The 19,213-nt window shown below is 43.0% G+C and overlaps 1 protein-coding gene across 1 annotated transcript in view; it reads left to right on the top strand.

The window, feature by feature from the left end:
• The first annotated feature begins 7,728 nt into the window (after positions 1 to 7,728).
• Positions 7,729 to 19,213, top strand: part of slc35f1 (solute carrier family 35 member F1) — a 372,306-nt gene continuing 360,821 nt past the window's right edge. The window contains exon 1 of the mRNA XM_073057399.1: positions 7,729 to 8,188. Within this exon, the coding sequence (XP_072913500.1) occupies positions 7,836 to 8,188 (353 nt within the window). The 5' untranslated portion in view covers positions 7,729 to 7,835. The remainder of the gene's footprint in view (positions 8,189 to 19,213) is intronic.

Here is a 19,213-nt window from a genome sequence, read left to right as displayed (position 1 = left end):
TAATGGCAGATCCAGTATCGCACACTATCATTGGGACTTCTACGCACTGATTAAGGAAACTTTCCTGAACACATTTGTCAAACTCTATTCTATCTAGTCCTTTGACAGTATGGGAGTCCCAGTATGGAAAGTTAAAATCACCTACTTTAACAACTGTTTGTTTCTTTCAACAGACTGCTATCTCTCTACAAATTTGTTCCTCTAACTGCCTTGGACTGTTGGGTGGTCTGTAATATAGACCCAATAACATGGTTATACCTTCCTTATTTCTCAGTTCCACTAGATGAATTCTCCAGTCTGCCCTAACATCTTCCCTGACTAGTAACGCCATTCACTCCTTTCAATTTATCCCACGCTGTCATGCCTAAAACAATGGAATCCCGGAATATTGAGTTATCAGTCCTACCCCTCCTGCAACCAAGTCTCACCAATGGCTACAATATCATAATTCCCGGTGTTGATCCATGCCCTGGGCTCAACTGCCTTTCCTACAATTCTTCTTGCATTGAAATTTACACAGATCAGGATTCTAGTTGCACCATGCTCAACCTTTTGATTCCTAACTTTGCGGTCTTACCAATATCTGTCTCCACAACCTCTCCACTAACTATTCTGGCACTCTGGTTCCCATCCCCTGCAACTCTAGTTTAAGCCTCACTGTGTAGCATTAGTAAACCTTAATGCTAAGATAGTAATCCTGTTCTAGTTCAGGTGCAAACCGTCTCGTCTGTACAGGCAACACACACAAAATGCTGGTGGAACGCAGCAGGCCAAGCAGCATCTATAGGAAGAAGCGCTGTCGACGTTTTGGGCCGAGACCCTTTGTCAGGACTAACTGTACAGGTTCCACCTTCCCTGGAAGAGAGTCCAAAGATCCAAAAATCTTATGCCCTCCCTCCTACACCAGCTCCTTAGCCACGTACAGTATTAAACTGTATAATCTTCCTATTTCTGGCCTCACTAGCACGTAGCATGGGCTGCAATCCTGAGATCACAACTCTGGAGGTCCTGCCCTTTAACTTTGCACCTAACTCCCTAAACTCCCTAGGCAAGACCTCGTCTCTTGTCCTACACATGTCATTGGTACCTACATGGCCCATGACTTCTGGTTGTTCACTCTCCCACTTGAGAATGCTGAGGACTTGATTCAAGATGTCCTGGACCCTGTCACCTGGGAGGTAACCTACCATCTGGGAATTTAGTTCTTGCCCACAGAACCTCCTGTCTGTTCCCCTAACTAACAAATCCCCCATCATCACAGCTTGCCTCTTCTCCCCCTTCCCTTCTGAGTCACAGCGCCAGAGACCCGACCCTTGTAATTTCCTTCTGGTAGGTCATGCCCCCTAACAGTATCCAAACTGATATACTTGTTGTTGAGGGGGATGACCACAGGGGTACCCTGCACTGGATCCTTCGCCCCTTTCCCCTTCCTGACTGTTGCACAGTTTCCTCTGTCCCGCAACTTGGGTCTAACTACCTCTCCATATGTCCTATCTTGCCCTCAGCCTCCCAAATGATCTGGAGTTCATCTAGTTCCAGCTCCAACTCCTTAACATGGATTGTTAGAAGCTACAGCTGAATGCCCTGGAGGTCTCCCTGCTTTCCCACATGCTGCAAGAGGAGCATTCCATTATCCTGTCTGGCATCTCTACTGTCCTAGCTGAGCAAATGTAAAGAAAATGGGGGGAGAACCTCTACCTGCAGCTTTTTGTTTTTGACTGAAGACTCTCTTCACTGAAAGCTTGAAGACCTAAACCCTCAAAATCTCCACCCTAACTCTGTCCACTCCAATGATGGCCACTGTGATGATTGCTGCCCCACTTGCCCCTGCCTTACTTAATTTTTTTTCTAGCTGAATCCATCCCAAATGCTGATTGGCTGCTGCTCAAAGCTCCAAAAATGCTGTGAGTGTCTGCCCTTAATGGTCCATCAGTGACCCTGAGAGATTTATGTCCTCTCAAGCTTCTTATTCCTCTAAGAGGTCAGTGTTCAAAGCTCCTTAGGATTCTCCTTCACCTTGTCTGCTCTAGCAGACTCCTAAGGGCTTCAACAGATGTTCAGAGCAAAAGGATAGCAAGGGACAAAATTGGTCCTCTGGAAGATTAGAATGGTAATTGATGTGTGGAGCCAAAAGAGACGGGGGAGGTGAAGGACACAGAGTCTATAGAAGTGAGTTTAAAGCAGCAGCGGGATCATGAACCTATACAGATTACAGATGATGAAGTGTTTGCTGCCTTGAGGCAAATTAGTGTGGACAAATCCCCAGGGCCTGACAAGGTGTTCCCTTAGGCCCTGTGGGAGGAAATCCCAGGGGCCCTAGTAGAGATATTTAAATCATCCTCAACAACAGGTGAGGTACCAGACGAATGGAAGATGGCTAATGTTGTTCCGCTGCTTAAGAAATGCTCTAAGAATAAACCAGGAAATTATAGGCCGGTGAGCCTGACATCAGTAGTGGGAAAGTTAAGTGACTGGATAGATGAGTATTTGGAGAGACAGGGACAGATTAGGATGGTATTGTGCATAGTAGGTCATGTCTAACCAATCTTATAGTGTTTTTGTGGAAGATACCAGGAAGGTTGATGAAGGCAAGGCACTGGACGTTTTCTACATGGACTTTAGAAAGGCCTTTGGGAGATTGGTCAAGATGGTTCATATACTCGTTATTCAAGATGAGGTAGTAAATTAGATTAGACATTGGCTTTGTGGGAGAAGTCAGAGAGTGGTAGTAGAAGGCTGTCTCTCTGACTGGAGGCCTGTGACTAGTAGTGTGCCGCAGGGATTAGTGCTGAGTCTGTTGTTGTTTATCATCCATATCAGTAACCTGGTTGATATGTGTTTAACTGGATCAGCAAGTTTGTGGATGACACCAAGATTGGGGGGTGTAGTGGAAAGCGAGAAAGGCTATCAAAACTTGCATCAGGATCTGGACTAGCTGAAAAAACGGGCTGAAAAATGACAGGTGTAATTTAATGCAGTCAAATGTGAGGTGTTGCACTTTGGGAGGACCAACCAGTGTGGGTCTTACACAGTGAATTGTAGAGCACTGAGGAATGTCATAGAACAAAGGGACCAGGGAATACAGGCCCATAGTTTATTGAAAGAGGCATCATAGGTTGACAGGTACCAGGGAAGTTTTTTGCACATTGGCCTTCATAGAGCAAAGTATTGAGCACAGGAGGTGGGGTGTTTGTATTGAAGTTGTATAAGACGTTGGTGAGACCTAATTTGGAGTATTATGTGCAGTTTGGGTCACCTACCTACAGGAAAGATGTGTAACTCTTGATTCGGCTAGCGGCTTAATATAGGGGATGATAGCTTCCTGGCCTGGCCAAACTTAAGAAATCTCATTTGGGTGGAAGCTATGTTATGTGTCCCTGTTACAAATCAGTACCACGAACTGAGCTTTATAACTCTGAATATAACTATATTGTTAACAAAGAAAACAAAAAAGAAAAAGGGTCCATTTTCATGAAACAGTCTAATGCGCAACGTTGGAGCTCACTGATAAGGCCGTTTGTCCACCATCGACCTCCTCCGATCGTCACCGACCTTCGGACCCTCGCTCCAAGTCCGCTCCATCTGGCAGTCTACCAACTCTCTCCATTCGGGTCTTCTCTCCTCATCTCTCCCATAGAACATAGAAGTTTGAGGGGAGATTTTATGGAGGTATATAAATTTACGAGGGGTTAGATAGGGTAAATACAAGCAAGCTTTTCCCACTGACATTGGGTGAGACTGTAATGAGAGGTCATGGGTTAAAGTTGAAAGGTGAAATGTTTAAGGCGAGCATGAGGGGAAACTTCTTCTCTCAGAGAGTGTGGAACGAGTTGCCTGCGCAAGAGGTAGATGCAATATTGATTTCAACACTTAAGAGAAGTCTGGTTAGTTACATGGCTGGGAGTGGTATAGAGGGCTATGATCCTGGTGGGTCTAGGCAGTTTAAAAGGTTTGGCATGGACTAGATGGGCTGAAGGGTCTGTTTCTCTACTGCAGTTTTCTGCAACTCTATGACAGTAATTCAAAAAACCATGCGTACTAAAGTGGTGCTTAGGAAAACATCACTGAACGCACAACATATCAAACCTTGAAGTATATTGAATACTACAGCAGAGGACTGGAGACATCTCCTCAGTGCCCACTTTATTGGATAGAGGAGGTACCTAAGAAACTGTCCACTGAGTGTAATCTTCTGTTGCAACTTTGCATGTTAGTCCTGTTATAGATAAAGCTAGATTTACTCTTGGCACTCCTGAATGACATCAGGCTCAATGCAAATGATAGAGTGAAGAAAAGTCAGGCCATGGTTTTAGATGATATATCCCCATAGATCTTTGTAGGTACTAATTTCTGAGTTGCCCTGACTAGTTGCATCTAACTTAGTGGCGGTGGCATTTAACATAATTTACAGGTTTTTGCAATTTGCTTATGTCTTATTCAATAAACAATCCGGTCCTAAACCAGAAGTGCAGCAGAAGGTGATAATGTTGCCAGACAGTGTCATATTCTGGAAAATGTACCAAAACTTAACAAAATGCCAGTGGAAGTGTTTGATTTCAACATTTAAGAGAAATTTGGATAGGCACATGGATTGGAACAGTACAGAGGGCAATGACTTGGTTGCAGGATGATGGGATTAGGCAGAACAATAACTCAGCATGGATTAGATGGGCTGAAACATCTGTTTCTGTGCTGTACTGTTCTGTGATTCTATGTCACTATGAACTTTACAAAAATAGCAGAGCTTGACTCAAGTTGATATCAAAAATTTCAATTATTTTTTAAGGGAAATGAACAGTGCTTTTTTAAGGAACAGGAAATTTTAAAGGAAGATTTCAATTATTCTTCTATAATCTGCAAATGTACGAGGAAAAGTAAATGACATTTAAGTGCATTAATTTTTAAACAACTGCAGATGTTGTAGATCTGAAATAAAAACCAGAAATATTGGAAGTAATGAGATGCTTGAACTGAGACAAGAGCAGGGAATACTGGGAATGCTCCACAGATCAGATGTCTGAGGGTGGCGTGGCTGAGCAGGGCTGGTATTTTGTGTCAATGACTATTCTAGGTGCGGTGGGGAATGGGTATGAGTTTTGGAATGATGCATCAATTGTTGCTTTCTCTGCAGATGCTGCCTGGCCTGCTGAGTGACCCACACTTTCAGTTTTTATTTCAGATTTCCAGCACTGCAGAATTTTACATTTTTAATCTTTAGGGAGTCCCAATGTAACTCAGTATTTTTGTTTGTCCACAGACGTTGCTTGCAACTGCTCAATTTTCCTAGCTTTCTCCTTTATTTCAGAAAACATCATTGTTCCGTGCTGGACAATTCCAGCAATTTTTTTTTCATAAGACTATAATACATCAGAGCAGAATTAGGCCATTCGGGCCATCAAGGTTGCTCTACCATTCCATTATGGCTGATTTATTATCCCACTCCTGTCTTTCCCCATAACCTTTGACACCCTTATGAATCAAGAACTTACCAACCTCCACTTTAAATATACCCAATGACATGGCACAGCCTCCACAGCCATGTGTTGCAATGAATTCTACAAATTCACCACCCTCTGGCTAAAGAAATTCCTCCTCATCTTTGTCCTAAATGTTCATACCTCCATTCTGAGGCTGCTTCCACTGGCCTTTGACCCCTGTACTATAGGAAACATCCTCTTCATGTCAATATTTGGTGTGTTTCAATGAGATTTCCCCCTCATTCTCTACAGACTGGCTGCCATTAACAAGGCATCTTCACTCTCTCTCAGTTGTTACCAATCTAACCCTTCACTTTCATTTAGTCTCCCCCCATCACAGACATTCTCTTTGTTCTCCACGTCCACCTCATTGCACTGTAACTGATGGTTTCTGTTCTAAGGACCTGAAACAAGAAGTAACAAACAAAATGCTGGAGGAACTTGGAGGACAGGCAGCATCCAGTCAGAGTCATAGAAAAGCAGAGCACAGAACAGGCTCTTCGGCCCATCCAGTCCATGCCGAAACCATTTAAACTGCCTACTCCCATCGACCTGCACCGGGACCATAGGCCTCCATACACCTGCCATCCCTGTACCCATCCAATCTTCACGTAAACGTTGAAATCGAGCTCGCGAGCACCACTTGCGCTGGCAGCTCGTTTCACTCTCTCATGACCCCTCTGATTGAAGTTTCCCTTCATGGTCTCCTTAAACTTTTTACCTTTCACCCTTAATCCATGACCTCTAGTAGCCCAATCCATGACCTCCGTGGGGAAAAAGGCGTGTTTGCATTTACCCCATTGTTTGATACACGTGGAGGGAGTGGACTGTCCACATTTCAGATTGAGTCCCTTCACCTGGACGACAGCCCACCAGAGATGCTGCTCGGCCTGCTGAGGTCCTCCAGCATCGTCTATTGCCTCAGATTCCAGCATCTGCAGTCTGTTGTGTCTCCACAGTTTGTGTTTCCAAAGATTTGTCTGACATTTTTTTTCTTTAGTGTGTTCCCCTGTTAAAGATACACATAGAAGCAGCAACCCAGAATATAGAAAGGGGGAAAAAGACTGAAAAATCTTTCCCACAAGTTATTTCCCACAGTAGGAGATTCGAGGACAAGAGGGGACATATAAGACCATAGGATAGAGGAGCAGAAGTAGGCCATTTGGCCCATTGAGTCTGCTCCACCATTAAATTATGGGCTGATCCAAATTTTCCAGTCATCCCCACTCCCCAGCTTTCACCCTGGCTAATCAAGAACCTATCTATCTCTGCCTTAAATCCACCCAATGACTTGGCCTCTACAGCCACTCGTGGCAACAAATTCCACAGATTTACCACCCTATGACTAAAGTAATTTCTTCACATCTCAGTTCTAAAAGGAAGTCCTTCAATCCTGAAGTTGTCCCCTCTTGTCCTAGAATCTCCTACTGTGGGAAATAACTTTGCCATATCTAATCTATTCGGGCCTGTTAACATTCGGAATATTTCTATGAGATGCCCCATCATTTTCCGGAACTCCAGGGAATACAGCCCAAGAGCTGCCAGACGTTCCTCATATGGTAACCCTTTCATTCCTGGAATCATTCTCGTGAATCTTCTCTGAACCCTCTCCAATGTCAGTATATCCTTTCTAAAATAAGGACCCCAAAACTGCACACAATACTCCAAGTGTGGTCTCACGAATCCTTATAGAGCCTCAACATCACATCCCTGCTCTTATATTCCATACCTCTAGAAATGAATGCCAACATTGCATTCGTCTTCTTCAGAACCACCTCAACCTGTAGGTTAACCTTAGGGTATCCTGCACAAGGACTCCCAAGTCCACTTACATCTCTGCATTTTGAATTCTCTCCCCATCTAAATAATAGTCTGAATAATTATCTAAATAATAGCTCCTCCCCCTATCTTTGTATTATCGCCAAATTTAGCCACAGATCCATTAATACTGTAATCCAAATCATTGACATATATTGTAAATCCTGGAAGTATTCAGCAGTTTAGGCAGCATCGATGGCACGATAAATCAAATTAAGACTTCAGGTCAATGGCCTTTCAACACAACTAGTTTTAGTTGAGAGACTCCAGACGGCGGCATAAACTCATGAACTGCTTTGCAGAACACACACACACACAACTTAGGTAATTGTGTTCTGCATAACAGTTTATTAAGTCAGGGGGTAAAAAAGCATGGTAAAGCCGGTCAGCTCTTATTTTGAACAATAGCCAGGAAGATTAGGGCTGGGAACGGGAAGAGGATAGGGAGGCGGTTTGCGCCCTCGGCCGGGGCGTGGTTTAAAGAATGAGATAACCGAGCAGACTCTGACTACAAGTCCCAGGTGTCCGTGGACCAGGCGGATGGAGGGAAGAATTCCCCCCCTGCCGGAGGGAACGAGAAACTCAGCTCATCCAGAGCAGGTGTTGGCTCATCCGCCACACGTTCTCTGCCAACAGCCTCTCAGCCCCTCGTCTCCGCTTCAGTCCGGTGCTCGAGTCCCAGCGCCAGCGGCTCGACGGGGAAGAGGGCGAGGGCGCGTCCAGTGCAACCGGCTCCCCACCATCGGTCCCCGCGCTGCAGGATGTTCCCTGCATTTTAATCCAGCAATGATCCCCGAGCAGCGCAATCATGTTGCCACCATCGAGAACATCCCAGCCGAGGCCATCAACGCGTCGCCCACCCTGCTGCAGAGGATAAGAAAAGTATTCACTAGGTAAGAAAGCCACCCCAACCCCCGCCCCTCTCAGAGAGAGTCCCGTCCAGCCTCAGAAGACCTCCCACTCCCCCCAAGTCTCTCTCAAAGAGACCGCAATGGATCAGGTAACTGGCCACACTCGCACTCAACTGCTGCTGTACCGGGCTCCCTCCGTCACCAACCGGGGGGGAAAAAGTTGTCGCCTCCTTTAAATTATGAACATAGCCGTTCTTCATCTACCTCGCCCTCAGTTCGTGTCACATTTAGAGTCACCGCGGTGCGAAGAGACGCTCACACTAGTTATATTCCTCGAATATCCTGTTGCATCGAATTCAGTTGAAATTCAACAGTCGAGTTGTGTTTCAGCATCCTTTCGATACCTTCAACCCACTTCATTATCATGCCAGTGATTAGTGATTGTTGGTGGACACTGAGCGGTGCTTCTATTGATCTCCGGTTGATGGAAAGATACGCTCTTTTTTTAAAAAAAATTGTTACATTGAGGTGCATTTAGCTTGGACTTTACTACAGCGAGATTATCTGAGGTTAGAATCGTCAGTGTATTTTTTTTTGTTCAAGTGCCCCTTTCAAGACTGTGGGTAGGAAGCCGAAAGCCGGCGATGATCACTAATGCTCTTTGTGAGCTGTCTGTTTCCCTTTCATCGCTGGCTGTGGAAGGGTACACCCGTCAGACAGGCGAGAGAGGTGGTGGAGGTTCTCCCCGTCTGGGGAAGACAAAACCCTGGTCGAACTCCACTAAACATCCGCCAGTATATTTTGCATTATTCCTGTAAGTTCGAAGCTCTTAAAACAAAAAAAGACAAATTACTTAGAACAAGCGGAGCACGGGCACGGACACACGATGGGGATATTCTCAGCCATTTCTTCACACTGTGATAGTATTTCTTTGCGTGAGCAATGATGTGGACACTGCCCAATCTAAATTTTCTTTTGCATGCGTATTTGTGTCATATGTTTTCAAGGCATTTGTCTAAATTAGATTTTTTTTTAAAAAGTATCCATTTTGGCCATGCCAATGGGCTATGTGGGGAACGTGCCGTGTATGATAGACTCCATTGTTCGGGTGTAGTTATTGATGTATTGGAATTGCCTTGAAGGGTACAGTTATAACTCACGAATAACTGATAATTAAAACATCATTCGAAAAGCCTTATACTGTCAATAGGTTATTTCCCCAGAGTTTATCTACGCGTCTATTTTCCCCATTAAAACTCTCCTACAACTAGTCTATTATTTTTATGGAGAATTTCACATTTGACAATAAAGAAAAGGGCTGGGGAAGAAATGAGAATAATCCAATTCTGTCCTGCAGGAACAGTAAAGAATTTACCGATTTTGATCAATTTCCATGCTCCTTCCTAAAACAACATGAAATTTTAATGTCTCTATTTCAAATAAACACTGATTTGCATAACTGGATATGGACTGCTAGGAGCTAAAGCTTAACATCAAATAAGTTTCCAAAAACTCGAGAGTCTAGCAAAAACCTGACGTTGAAGTTTGAGTTCATTGTCAACTGACTGTACATTTTATACAACCAAATGAAACATTTCTCTGGACCATGGTGCACCCACAATATTACCGGGGTGATTGATAAGATCGTGGCCCAAGGTAGAAGGAGTCAATTTTAGAAAACCTAGCACATTTATTTTTCAACACAGTCTCCTCCTACGTTTATACACTTAGTCCAGTGGTTGTGGAGCTTACGGATCTTGGACCTCCAGAAAGTGTCCACAGCAGGGGTGATTGATAAGTTCGTGGCCTAAGGTAGAAGGAGATGAGTTATTAACTTCAAACTTTCTGCATAATCACTGAAAGAGTTGAACTGCATGTGCATGTAATGAGAGATGTATAGCTCATCTCCTTCTACCTTAGGCCATGAATCACACCTGTTGTGGACACTTTCTGCAGGTCCAAGATCTGTATGCTCCACAGCCGCAGGACTAAGTGTGTAAATGTAGGAGGGGACTATGTTGAAAAATAAATGTGCTAGGTTTTCTAAAATGGACTCCTTCTACCTTAGGCCACAAACTTATCAATCACTCCTCATATATATCACACAAGGTATATTAAACAAAATATTACCACAAATGAGTAAATAAAATATAATGCAACATGCCTGTGAGGTGTGCAGCACAGGTAAATAGTACAGTAACTGTAAACTTGTCCTCCAGCTTTGGTGGTTCACTCAGGGCTAACAACCCTGAATGGTTAAACAAAATTGTTATGAAAACAACAATGAAGAATCCTTGTACCTCTGGTATTCCTGAGTCTCCACCCGGGATTTGCATGACTGACAGTAGTGAAAACCAAGAGGAAGCTACTGACACAAGGAAGGAAGCCCTGAACACTGCCAGAGATGGAGGACCTTCGTTACTGCCCTAAATGCCAGTAGCATTACAGGCAGTTTAAAAAAAAACCCGGTAAACTTGTTCAATCAATGGGCAGTGAGAGTTTTCATTCATTAGGAATAAAGTTTTCTTCTGGCTTGACAAACGTAGCCTTCAGCCCGTTCAAAACGGAAGCAATGGCTACTTCAGGAGTCTGGATCATTCTAGAATTTTGACATCAGCAACGCTGCCCTTGCAAAGAGCTGTTGTCAACAGTCATAGACTCTTAGAAAAGTAGAGCACAGAAGCATGCCCTTTGGCCCATCTAGCCTGGGCCAAACAATTTGAAATGCCTACTCCCATTGACCAGCATAGGGACCATAGCCCAACATATACCTGCCATCCATCCATGCACCTATCCAAACTTCTCTTAAACATTGAAATCAAGCTTGCATGGGTCCTGTGCAAGATTTCGGAATGTCAGTGCATCGTGGTTGATAAACTGAGTTTCAAATGGAGCTTGAAGAAATTAAGTTTAATACATTGCATTGTTGGAGTATAGAGAAAAAAAATTGTAAACCATGCACAGTATTTGGGTAGATCTGTTGTGGATGATGTGGTTTTGTGATCTTTGAAGTTCGCATCCAGTGATCAGGAATGGCTTTGTGTGCTGTTGCATGGGAATACATGATATTTACCAGTGTTTGGAACTTTTCATTAAAAATATAATTGCAATTTATTTCTGTGCTATTTCCCCTTGTATTTTAGAAAGTTCTCCATATATTATGGTTGGAAAAATTATTTTTGCCATCAAACATGTAGGCTTGCGTGTTTCATTGCAGATTTATCTAGTCACTGTGAGGCAGACGTGACTAGCAAGAGGTGATCATTTCAACTGTCATCTTCACACAACCATGTTACAGCCTTCTGTAGAAGAACATTAGGTGTAATAGGCTATCATGAATGAACAGATCACAAGAAGCAGCCTCACCTCTATGGACTGTGCCTGCACTTCTCACTGCCTCAGTAAAGCAGCCAGCATGATCAAAGACCCCTCCCAAACGTTCTCTCTTCTCCCCTCTCCCATCAGACAGAAGAAACAAAAGCCTGAAAGAGTGTACCACCAGGATCGAGGACAGCTTCTATCCTATTGTTATCAGACTCTTGAAATGACTTCTTGTGTGATAAGATGGACCCTTGGCTTCACAATCAACCTCATTGCAACCTTGCTCTTCATTGTTTACCGGCACTGATTTTTCAGTAGCTTTTGCACTCTATTCTGCATTCCTATGGTGTACCTTATTCTAGCTCAATGCGCCATGCAATCATTTGTACAGTGTGCAAGACAAGCTTTCACTATGTCTTGGTACATGTTACAATAATAAACCAATACCAATTAAACATGACAGTATTACTCTTATTGTTCTTTATTGTGCCTTGTGGTGCATTGGGCGACATTCTTGCTGTTTCCTTAGCATTTTTCCAAGGCCGAATTGCTAGCTCAATTCTCAGGTCAGCACAGATAGAAAGCATGCTGGCTGGATTTGAACCCAGGACCATTCGTCTTGAAGTCCAGTGCTGTGCCACTACACCACCATTGGATTGTTGAAATTAGTTAAGTCAGGACCTCGGTTTATCAGACTAAAAGAGGACCAGTAGATGTAACCAAACTTCTTAGTCAAGAATTGTTCTTAATTGAATGAAATTTCCATAGACAGTTGTTAATACTTCGAAGGAAGTATGGAACAATAGATTTTTTGATTTCTTGGCATATTGTTTTGTAGCATGTAAATACACAGGCTCACAGCTTCCCTGGAACAATTTGTATTCCTCGGTGAAGATGATGACACATAATTAGATTTTTGCTTTAGGAAGTGAACATATTTATGCATTTTTATTTCTTATGTAAATTAGGAAATTCCATAGGCACAAGCGATTCAGCAGATGCTGGAGCAACATGCACAAAATGCTGGAGAAACTTCAGCAAATCAGACAGCATCCATGAAAATAAGTCAACTGTCAATGCTTCTGGCTAAGAACTTTGGGATCTTGACCCATAATGTTGACTGTGTATTTCTGTCCAAAAAAGAAAATTTGCTTTCTGTGTCTGTGGTGAGGAAGGCAAATACAATGTTAGTTTTCATTTCAAGAGGACTAGAATAAAAAAAAACAAGAATGTAATATTGAGACTTTATAAAACTCTGGTGTGGGCTTATTTGGAGTATTATGAGCAGTTTTGGGCCCCTTGTCTTAGAAAGGATGTGCTGAAACTGGAGAGGGTTCAAAGAAGGTTCATGAAAATGATCCCAGGAATGAATGGCTTGTTATATGAAGAGTGTTTGATGGCTCTTCGTCTATATTCATTAGAATTCAGAAGATGAGGGTGACCTCATTGAAACCTATCGAATGATGAAAGGCCTTTATAGAGTGGATGTGGAGATGATGTTTCCTATGGTGGGAGAGTCTAAGACCAGAAGACACAGTCTGAGAATAGAGGGGCGTCCTTTTAGAATGGAGATGAGGAATAATTTCTTTAGCCAGAGAGTGGTGAATCTGTGGTACTTTGTTGCCACAGGCAACTGTGGAGGCCAAGTCTCATGGATATTTAAGGCAAAGGTTGATAGATTCTTGATCAGTCAGGGCATGAAGGGATATGGGCAGAAGGCAGGAGATTGTGGCTGAGAGGAAAATGGATCAGCTGTCATGAAATGGCAGAGTAGACTCAATGGGCCAAATGGCTAAATCTGCTCCTGTATCTTATGGCCTTTCATCTTTTTATGGCTAGGAAAAATCCAAGTCTGAACAGACAAATAGTATACAATTCTTCAAAAAGCTGAGAAGTCATATTTGTGGAATCGCTGACGTATGTGAAAAGGGCAACAGCAGAAATGTGTTTATTAAGTTACTAAATCAAGTAGAGTTTATTAGCATTAGGTCATTGAGGCAATGTGTGAGAAAACTGAGGTAATTTGGCAGTGTAGAAGTAAACTGCATGAATATGGATTCACATTGAAGTGGGTAGTTCTTTAATAGTGAGGAAAATATTTTTGAAGTCAGTATTTTTTTTTCATATGATCCCAGATGTATTAGTGGGAATTCAAATGAAATTTTCATATTATGATTGACAGGCTTTCTGGTAGTGACTAAATAATTTGTACATTTGGAAACATGATTAGGTTTTTGTAAGTTCAGGTTTGTTACGAATAATGGAACAGAGGATGCCCTCGCCCGCATCTCCTCCATTTGCTGGATATCTGCGCTCACCCATCTTCCTGCTGCCTTAAATGTGATGGAGTTGCTCTTCTCCTTACCTACCACCTGATGAGCCTCTACATCCAACACATCACTCCCTGTAGCTTCTGCCATCTCCAGAGGGACCCTACCACCAGACACATCCTTACCTCTAACCCCCTCCATCCCCCTACTCTCCGCTTCCCACAACACAATTCCTTTGTCCGTTTGACCCTCCCCACTAATCTCCCTCTAGGGTCTTAATCCTGCAAGAAGCCGAAATGTACACCTGCTCATTCACTCCTCCATCTCCCAAGTTTAGGGCTCCAAACAGTCCTTTCAAGTGAGGCAGTTCTTCACCTTTGAATCTGCTGGGGGTCATCTTTTGTGTCCAATGCTCACAATGTGGCCTCCTCTGCAATGGGAAGGCCCATCGTAACTTGGGGGACTGCTTCACTGAGTACCTCTGCTCCATCTGCCAAAAGAGTAACTTAGAGGTGGCCAGATATTTTAATTCCCATTCCCGTTGTGACCTGTTGTGCCATGAGGAGGCCACCCTCACAGTGGAGGAGCAACACTTTGTATTCTGTCTGGGTAGCCTCCAACCTGATGGCATGAATATTGATTTCTCCTTCGAGTTTAAAACATTCCCACCCCCCTCTCCTCTTATTCTGTTCCCCACTCTGGTCTCTTTCCTCTCCTCACCTGCCAATCACCTTCCCCTGGTGCCCCTCCTCCATCCCTTCCTCCCATGGTTCACTCTCGTCTCCTATCAGATTCATTTATCTCCACCGCTCTCCCTTTCCCACCTGCCTGGCTTCACCTATCACGTTCTGGCTATCCTCCTCGTCCTCCCATACCTTTTTATTTCTGGCATATTTCCTCCTTCCTTTCTGATCTTGAAAAAGGATCTCACTCATGAATGCTGACTGACCTGCTGAGTTCCTTCAGCTTTGTGTGTGTGATGCTCTGGATTTCCAGCATCTGCAAAATTACGTGTATATATGGCAACAGATTGTTCATCCTAAGAAACATTAAAAGCATGCTTATATTGTCATTATGATCATCATTATGAGCTATGTCTTTCATGGTCTTTCCATAACTGCAATTGTTGCTGGCAAATATTTCTACAGAAGTGGTTTGCCATTGCTGCCTTCTGGGCACTGACTTTACAAGACGGGTGACCCCAGCTATTATCAATGATCTTCAGAGATTGTTTGTCTAGTGGCAGTGGTTGCATAACCGGGACTTGCAATATGCACCAGCTGCTCATACATACAATTTACTCCCATGGCTTTACATGATCCTGATTTGGGGGTTGGGGGCCTAACTAGGTCCAAGGGTGACCTACAGGCTAGTGGAGGGAAGGAGCACCTTACATCTCCTTTGGTAGAGACGTATTTTCACCCTGTCACCCGCCATGTTATATAGAGTATGGATATTTAGGTCCTTTAGGTGACAACCGAGTGCCTATCTGTATTAATCCCATTTGCTGTTAGTTAGTTGACAGCCTTCTATGCCTTAGTTGTTTTGTAGAAAAGTAGTTTTTTGGTATTTACTGACGCAATTTCAACTCTTGATTAGAAAGACGTACAATATGTCAACTTTGACACCAGTTACCAGTTTAGGGTTCCTGTGCAGTTTATCCTAAAATTCTATTTATTGTGAGAGGCGTAAGTGGTGGACAGACAATATCTTTTTCCAAGGGTTGAAATGTCTAAGACCAAAGGGCATGCATTTAAGGCTAAAGGGAGTAATTTCAAAGGAGATGTGAGGTGCAAAATTTTTAACAGAGTGTGTTGGGTGTCTGTAATGTGCTGCCTGGAGTGGTGGTGGGGGCAGAAACATTAGGGACTTGTAAGAGAAGTTTAGATGGGGCATACAAAAGTGAGAAAAATAGTGAGAAGTATGGACATTGTGTAAGCAGAAGAGATTAATTCAGTTGGCCATTTGACTACTAATTTAATTGGTTTGGCACAACATTGATGGTCCGAAGGGCCTGTTCCTGTGCTGTACTGTTGTATATTCTAAATTTTATTAATTTTTTTCTGAGAGTAGCACTGGTCGATGACTGCAAACATTTTCAGTGTGAATACAATGCCTTTGGTAAAGAAGCACACTATAGAGAATTGGGACTCCCATTAGGAAGTTTATCTGCTTTGTGTCTCTTTAGATGAATTAATTCCTCCCAACATAAATTCTTAATATTTTTGTGATTGAAGCACCTTCTATTAGAACACTGTGCAGCTGACAAAAGTGCTACTACTGGCCACTTTTAAATTCACTGTAGGATCTCTAGCTTACTCAACACTAATTATAGAATTTAATTGCCTTCTCTATGCTAGTTATTGCCTGGCGATCTTGTCAGTGTAAGATGGTATGCTTTAGCTGTCATTCAAAATTTTAGATCCATTAGAAAAGTTTTGGAATTTGCAGGTTTAGGCATTAAGAATGTCAAGTCATTTATTTCTTCTTCTGGTTAGAATAGAGTACTTACTGCTTGTAACACTGTTGGCATTTTGGGCAGCAATGAAGGTCTTCCATCTCTGGTGGTGTTCAGCCTTTCTTCATCATATCAGTAGCTTCCTCTCAGTTTTCACTACTGTAAGTAGTCATGCAATTCCCAGGTGGAGACTCAGGAATGCCATTGCACTCAGATGTAGGAGGATTCTTCATTGCTGTTTCTGTAACGATTTTGTTTTACCAGTCAAGTTTGTTAGCCCTGAGCTGAACCCCCAAACCTGGAGGACTGGTGGACCACTTTTAGTCTGGCCGCTACCCTTTGGCCTGTGACTCTACCAAGAACCAAACCGTAAAGCCCTGACTCCAGCCACCATGGCTTTCCTGGTCTTTGAGGCATGCAAGCCTCCAAACACAATGACAAGGTTGTGGTCCTCTTGGAGAAGAATAGAGTACAGAGTTGGAAATAATTCAGAAAGCATGTAGCTTGGGTGGTTGATGGTGCGGTTGAGTTGTTGCATATTAAAGATGTCTCCTTGTATGGTAATGACTATTTTGTAAGTAAATTGTCAAAATCAGAGAACAGCTCAACCCAACCATCAACCATCTGAGGCATACTGATGACTTGTCCTTGTACGGTGACAAAATGTTTGCAAGTAAGTTGCCAAGATCGGAGAGTACAGAGTATTGTTTGGATAATGTGCACATTGGGGTTTGCAGTGTGTGGAGATTCCGGTAACATTAAGGTTTCCCCACAACTTTTAGTATGATTTTTAAAATCCAATTTGTGACATTTCATTTATTATTGTCAAATTTAAATGATGTTGTACATTTTGGATGATCAAAACTTTTAATGTATGTGGTAGTGGTTGATGAGACTGTAAGGTGACCAATTTCTGTTAAGCAAAGTGCATGTGTGTGTGTGCCTGAAGCTATCTGTGGAAGGTTCCATTTACTGCAAATGTACTCTGTCATTAACATTTCATAAAGGTTTCTCTGTAGTTTTCCTCAATATTTCATTACACCGTGTCTATTCCCTAATGACCTTGCTTTGTTCCCCTACCATAAGCAATAAAACTTCAGAGATTGTATAAGTGCTGTTTTTGGTGGAATCGGGTTCTTTTGATGTTATCCTCATTGCTATTGGTTAAGGTGCATTATAGACTCATAGTCATAGAAAAGTACAGTACAGAAACCGGCCCTTTGACCCATCTAGTGCATGCCAAACCATTGAAACTGCCCATTCTCATTGAGAACTCTGGTTAATTTATAAAGTAATATAACACTTTGCACCTTAAGGAATAGCATGAGGAGATCACCAATTGGAGTAAATTAGAGATATAGAGAATTAAAGCAGAGAAACAGGCCCCTTGGCCCATCTAGTCCGTGCTGAGTCATTTAAACTGCCTATTCCCATTGACCTGCACCAGGATTCTAACCCTCTGCACCCCGACTGTCCATGTACCTATCTAAACTTCTCTTGTGCTGGCAGCTCATTCCACACTTTCACGACCCTCTGAGTGAAGAAATTTCCTCTCATGCTCCCCTTAACCTTTCACCCTTCACCCATGACCCACCCAACCTCAGTGGGAAAAGCCTGCTTGCATTTACCCTATTTATACCCCTCATAATTTTGTATACTTCTATCAAATCTCCTCCAAATCTTCTGTGTTCCAAGGAATAAAGGAATTACTGAATGATAATACACTGAATTAAAATTGTTAATTATGTAGTGAACTTGACAGAGCATGAAATAAGTGGTAGAATGATGCAAGTTCCCTCTATGTTGCAAGAGGAGGAGGCTAGTTAACATCATACCGGGACCACCAGACTCTAAAGCAGTTACTTTCCCCAAGCATTAAGGCTGATCAACACATCCAGTCACTAACCCACCACCACTACTTTAGTGTTTCCTGTCAGTCGCCTTATGTTCAGACATTCCGGTACCTAATGTCACTTTATATACATACAATCAATATTTGTTATCGTATTTATTGTGTTTTTTTAATCTATTGTATATTTTTTGAGCTGCATCCGATCTGGAGCAACAATTGTTTCGTTTTCCTTCACGCGTGTGTACAGGAAATGATATTAAACAGTATTGAAGAGTTGTCTGGCAAACATTTGCCATCCGTTGAAGGAATCGAAATGTATTGAACCCTTATTGTCTGCGCGCAGGTAAAGACGAGGAACGGCATCTGTGAAAAATCTTGCTCGCTTGGCCCCAGCTTCCACCAGCTCATTTTTATGAAGTATAATTGCTCGCACTGGGAATCGGTATCAGTAACGAGTGGCTTGTCTGCTTCCACTGTTCTTTATTCTCGCTCGCTTTGCGGCAGGCGGGAACTAGGAGGTAAAGGGCGGAGGCTAGTTCGAAGTAAAAGTATAGGATTACCCATAGCCAGTCTCCTGACAGTGTAACATCAACACGGACAGAATCAGAGATCACTATGTTAGGAAAGGCTGTCGAGTTCCTACTAAATATGTGGGGAAAAATTGTTGTCCTGAATTCTGTTTATAAACTATTGTACCTTCCATGTTAAATCTCTCATTATGCTGTTGGCTGTTTCTAAGCGCTTAAAACCAGACAAGATTTTTCACATCGTAGCAGTTTCGCTGGGAGTGTTTCGTTGCTTTTATGAACTCTTCAGGGATTATCTGTATCGTTATTTGACAGCCTGCGCTCGCTGGAGTTTAGACAAGTGGTGGTTAGGATGGGGTGGGGGGGGGGGGGGGTGGATTTCACCGAAACCTATCGAATATTGAAAGGCCTTGACTGTCAAACAGTGTGGACGTAGAGAGGATGTTTCCTATAGCAGGGGAGTCTGAGACCAGAGGGGACAGCCTCAGAATAGAAGGACGCCCCTTTAGAAAGGAGATGAGGAATTTCTTTAGCCAGAGAGTGGGGAATCTGTGCCACCAGACGGCTGTGGAGGCCGTGTCATTCGGTATATTTGAAGCGGAGGTCGATAGATTCTTGATTAGTCAGTTTGTGAAAGAT

This window comes from Hemitrygon akajei, chromosome 9, assembly GCF_048418815.1.
Source record: "Hemitrygon akajei chromosome 9, sHemAka1.3, whole genome shotgun sequence".
NCBI classification, from domain to species: Eukaryota; Metazoa; Chordata; class Chondrichthyes; order Myliobatiformes; family Dasyatidae; genus Hemitrygon; species Hemitrygon akajei.
This window is presented reverse-complemented; position numbering and strand designations above follow the sequence as displayed.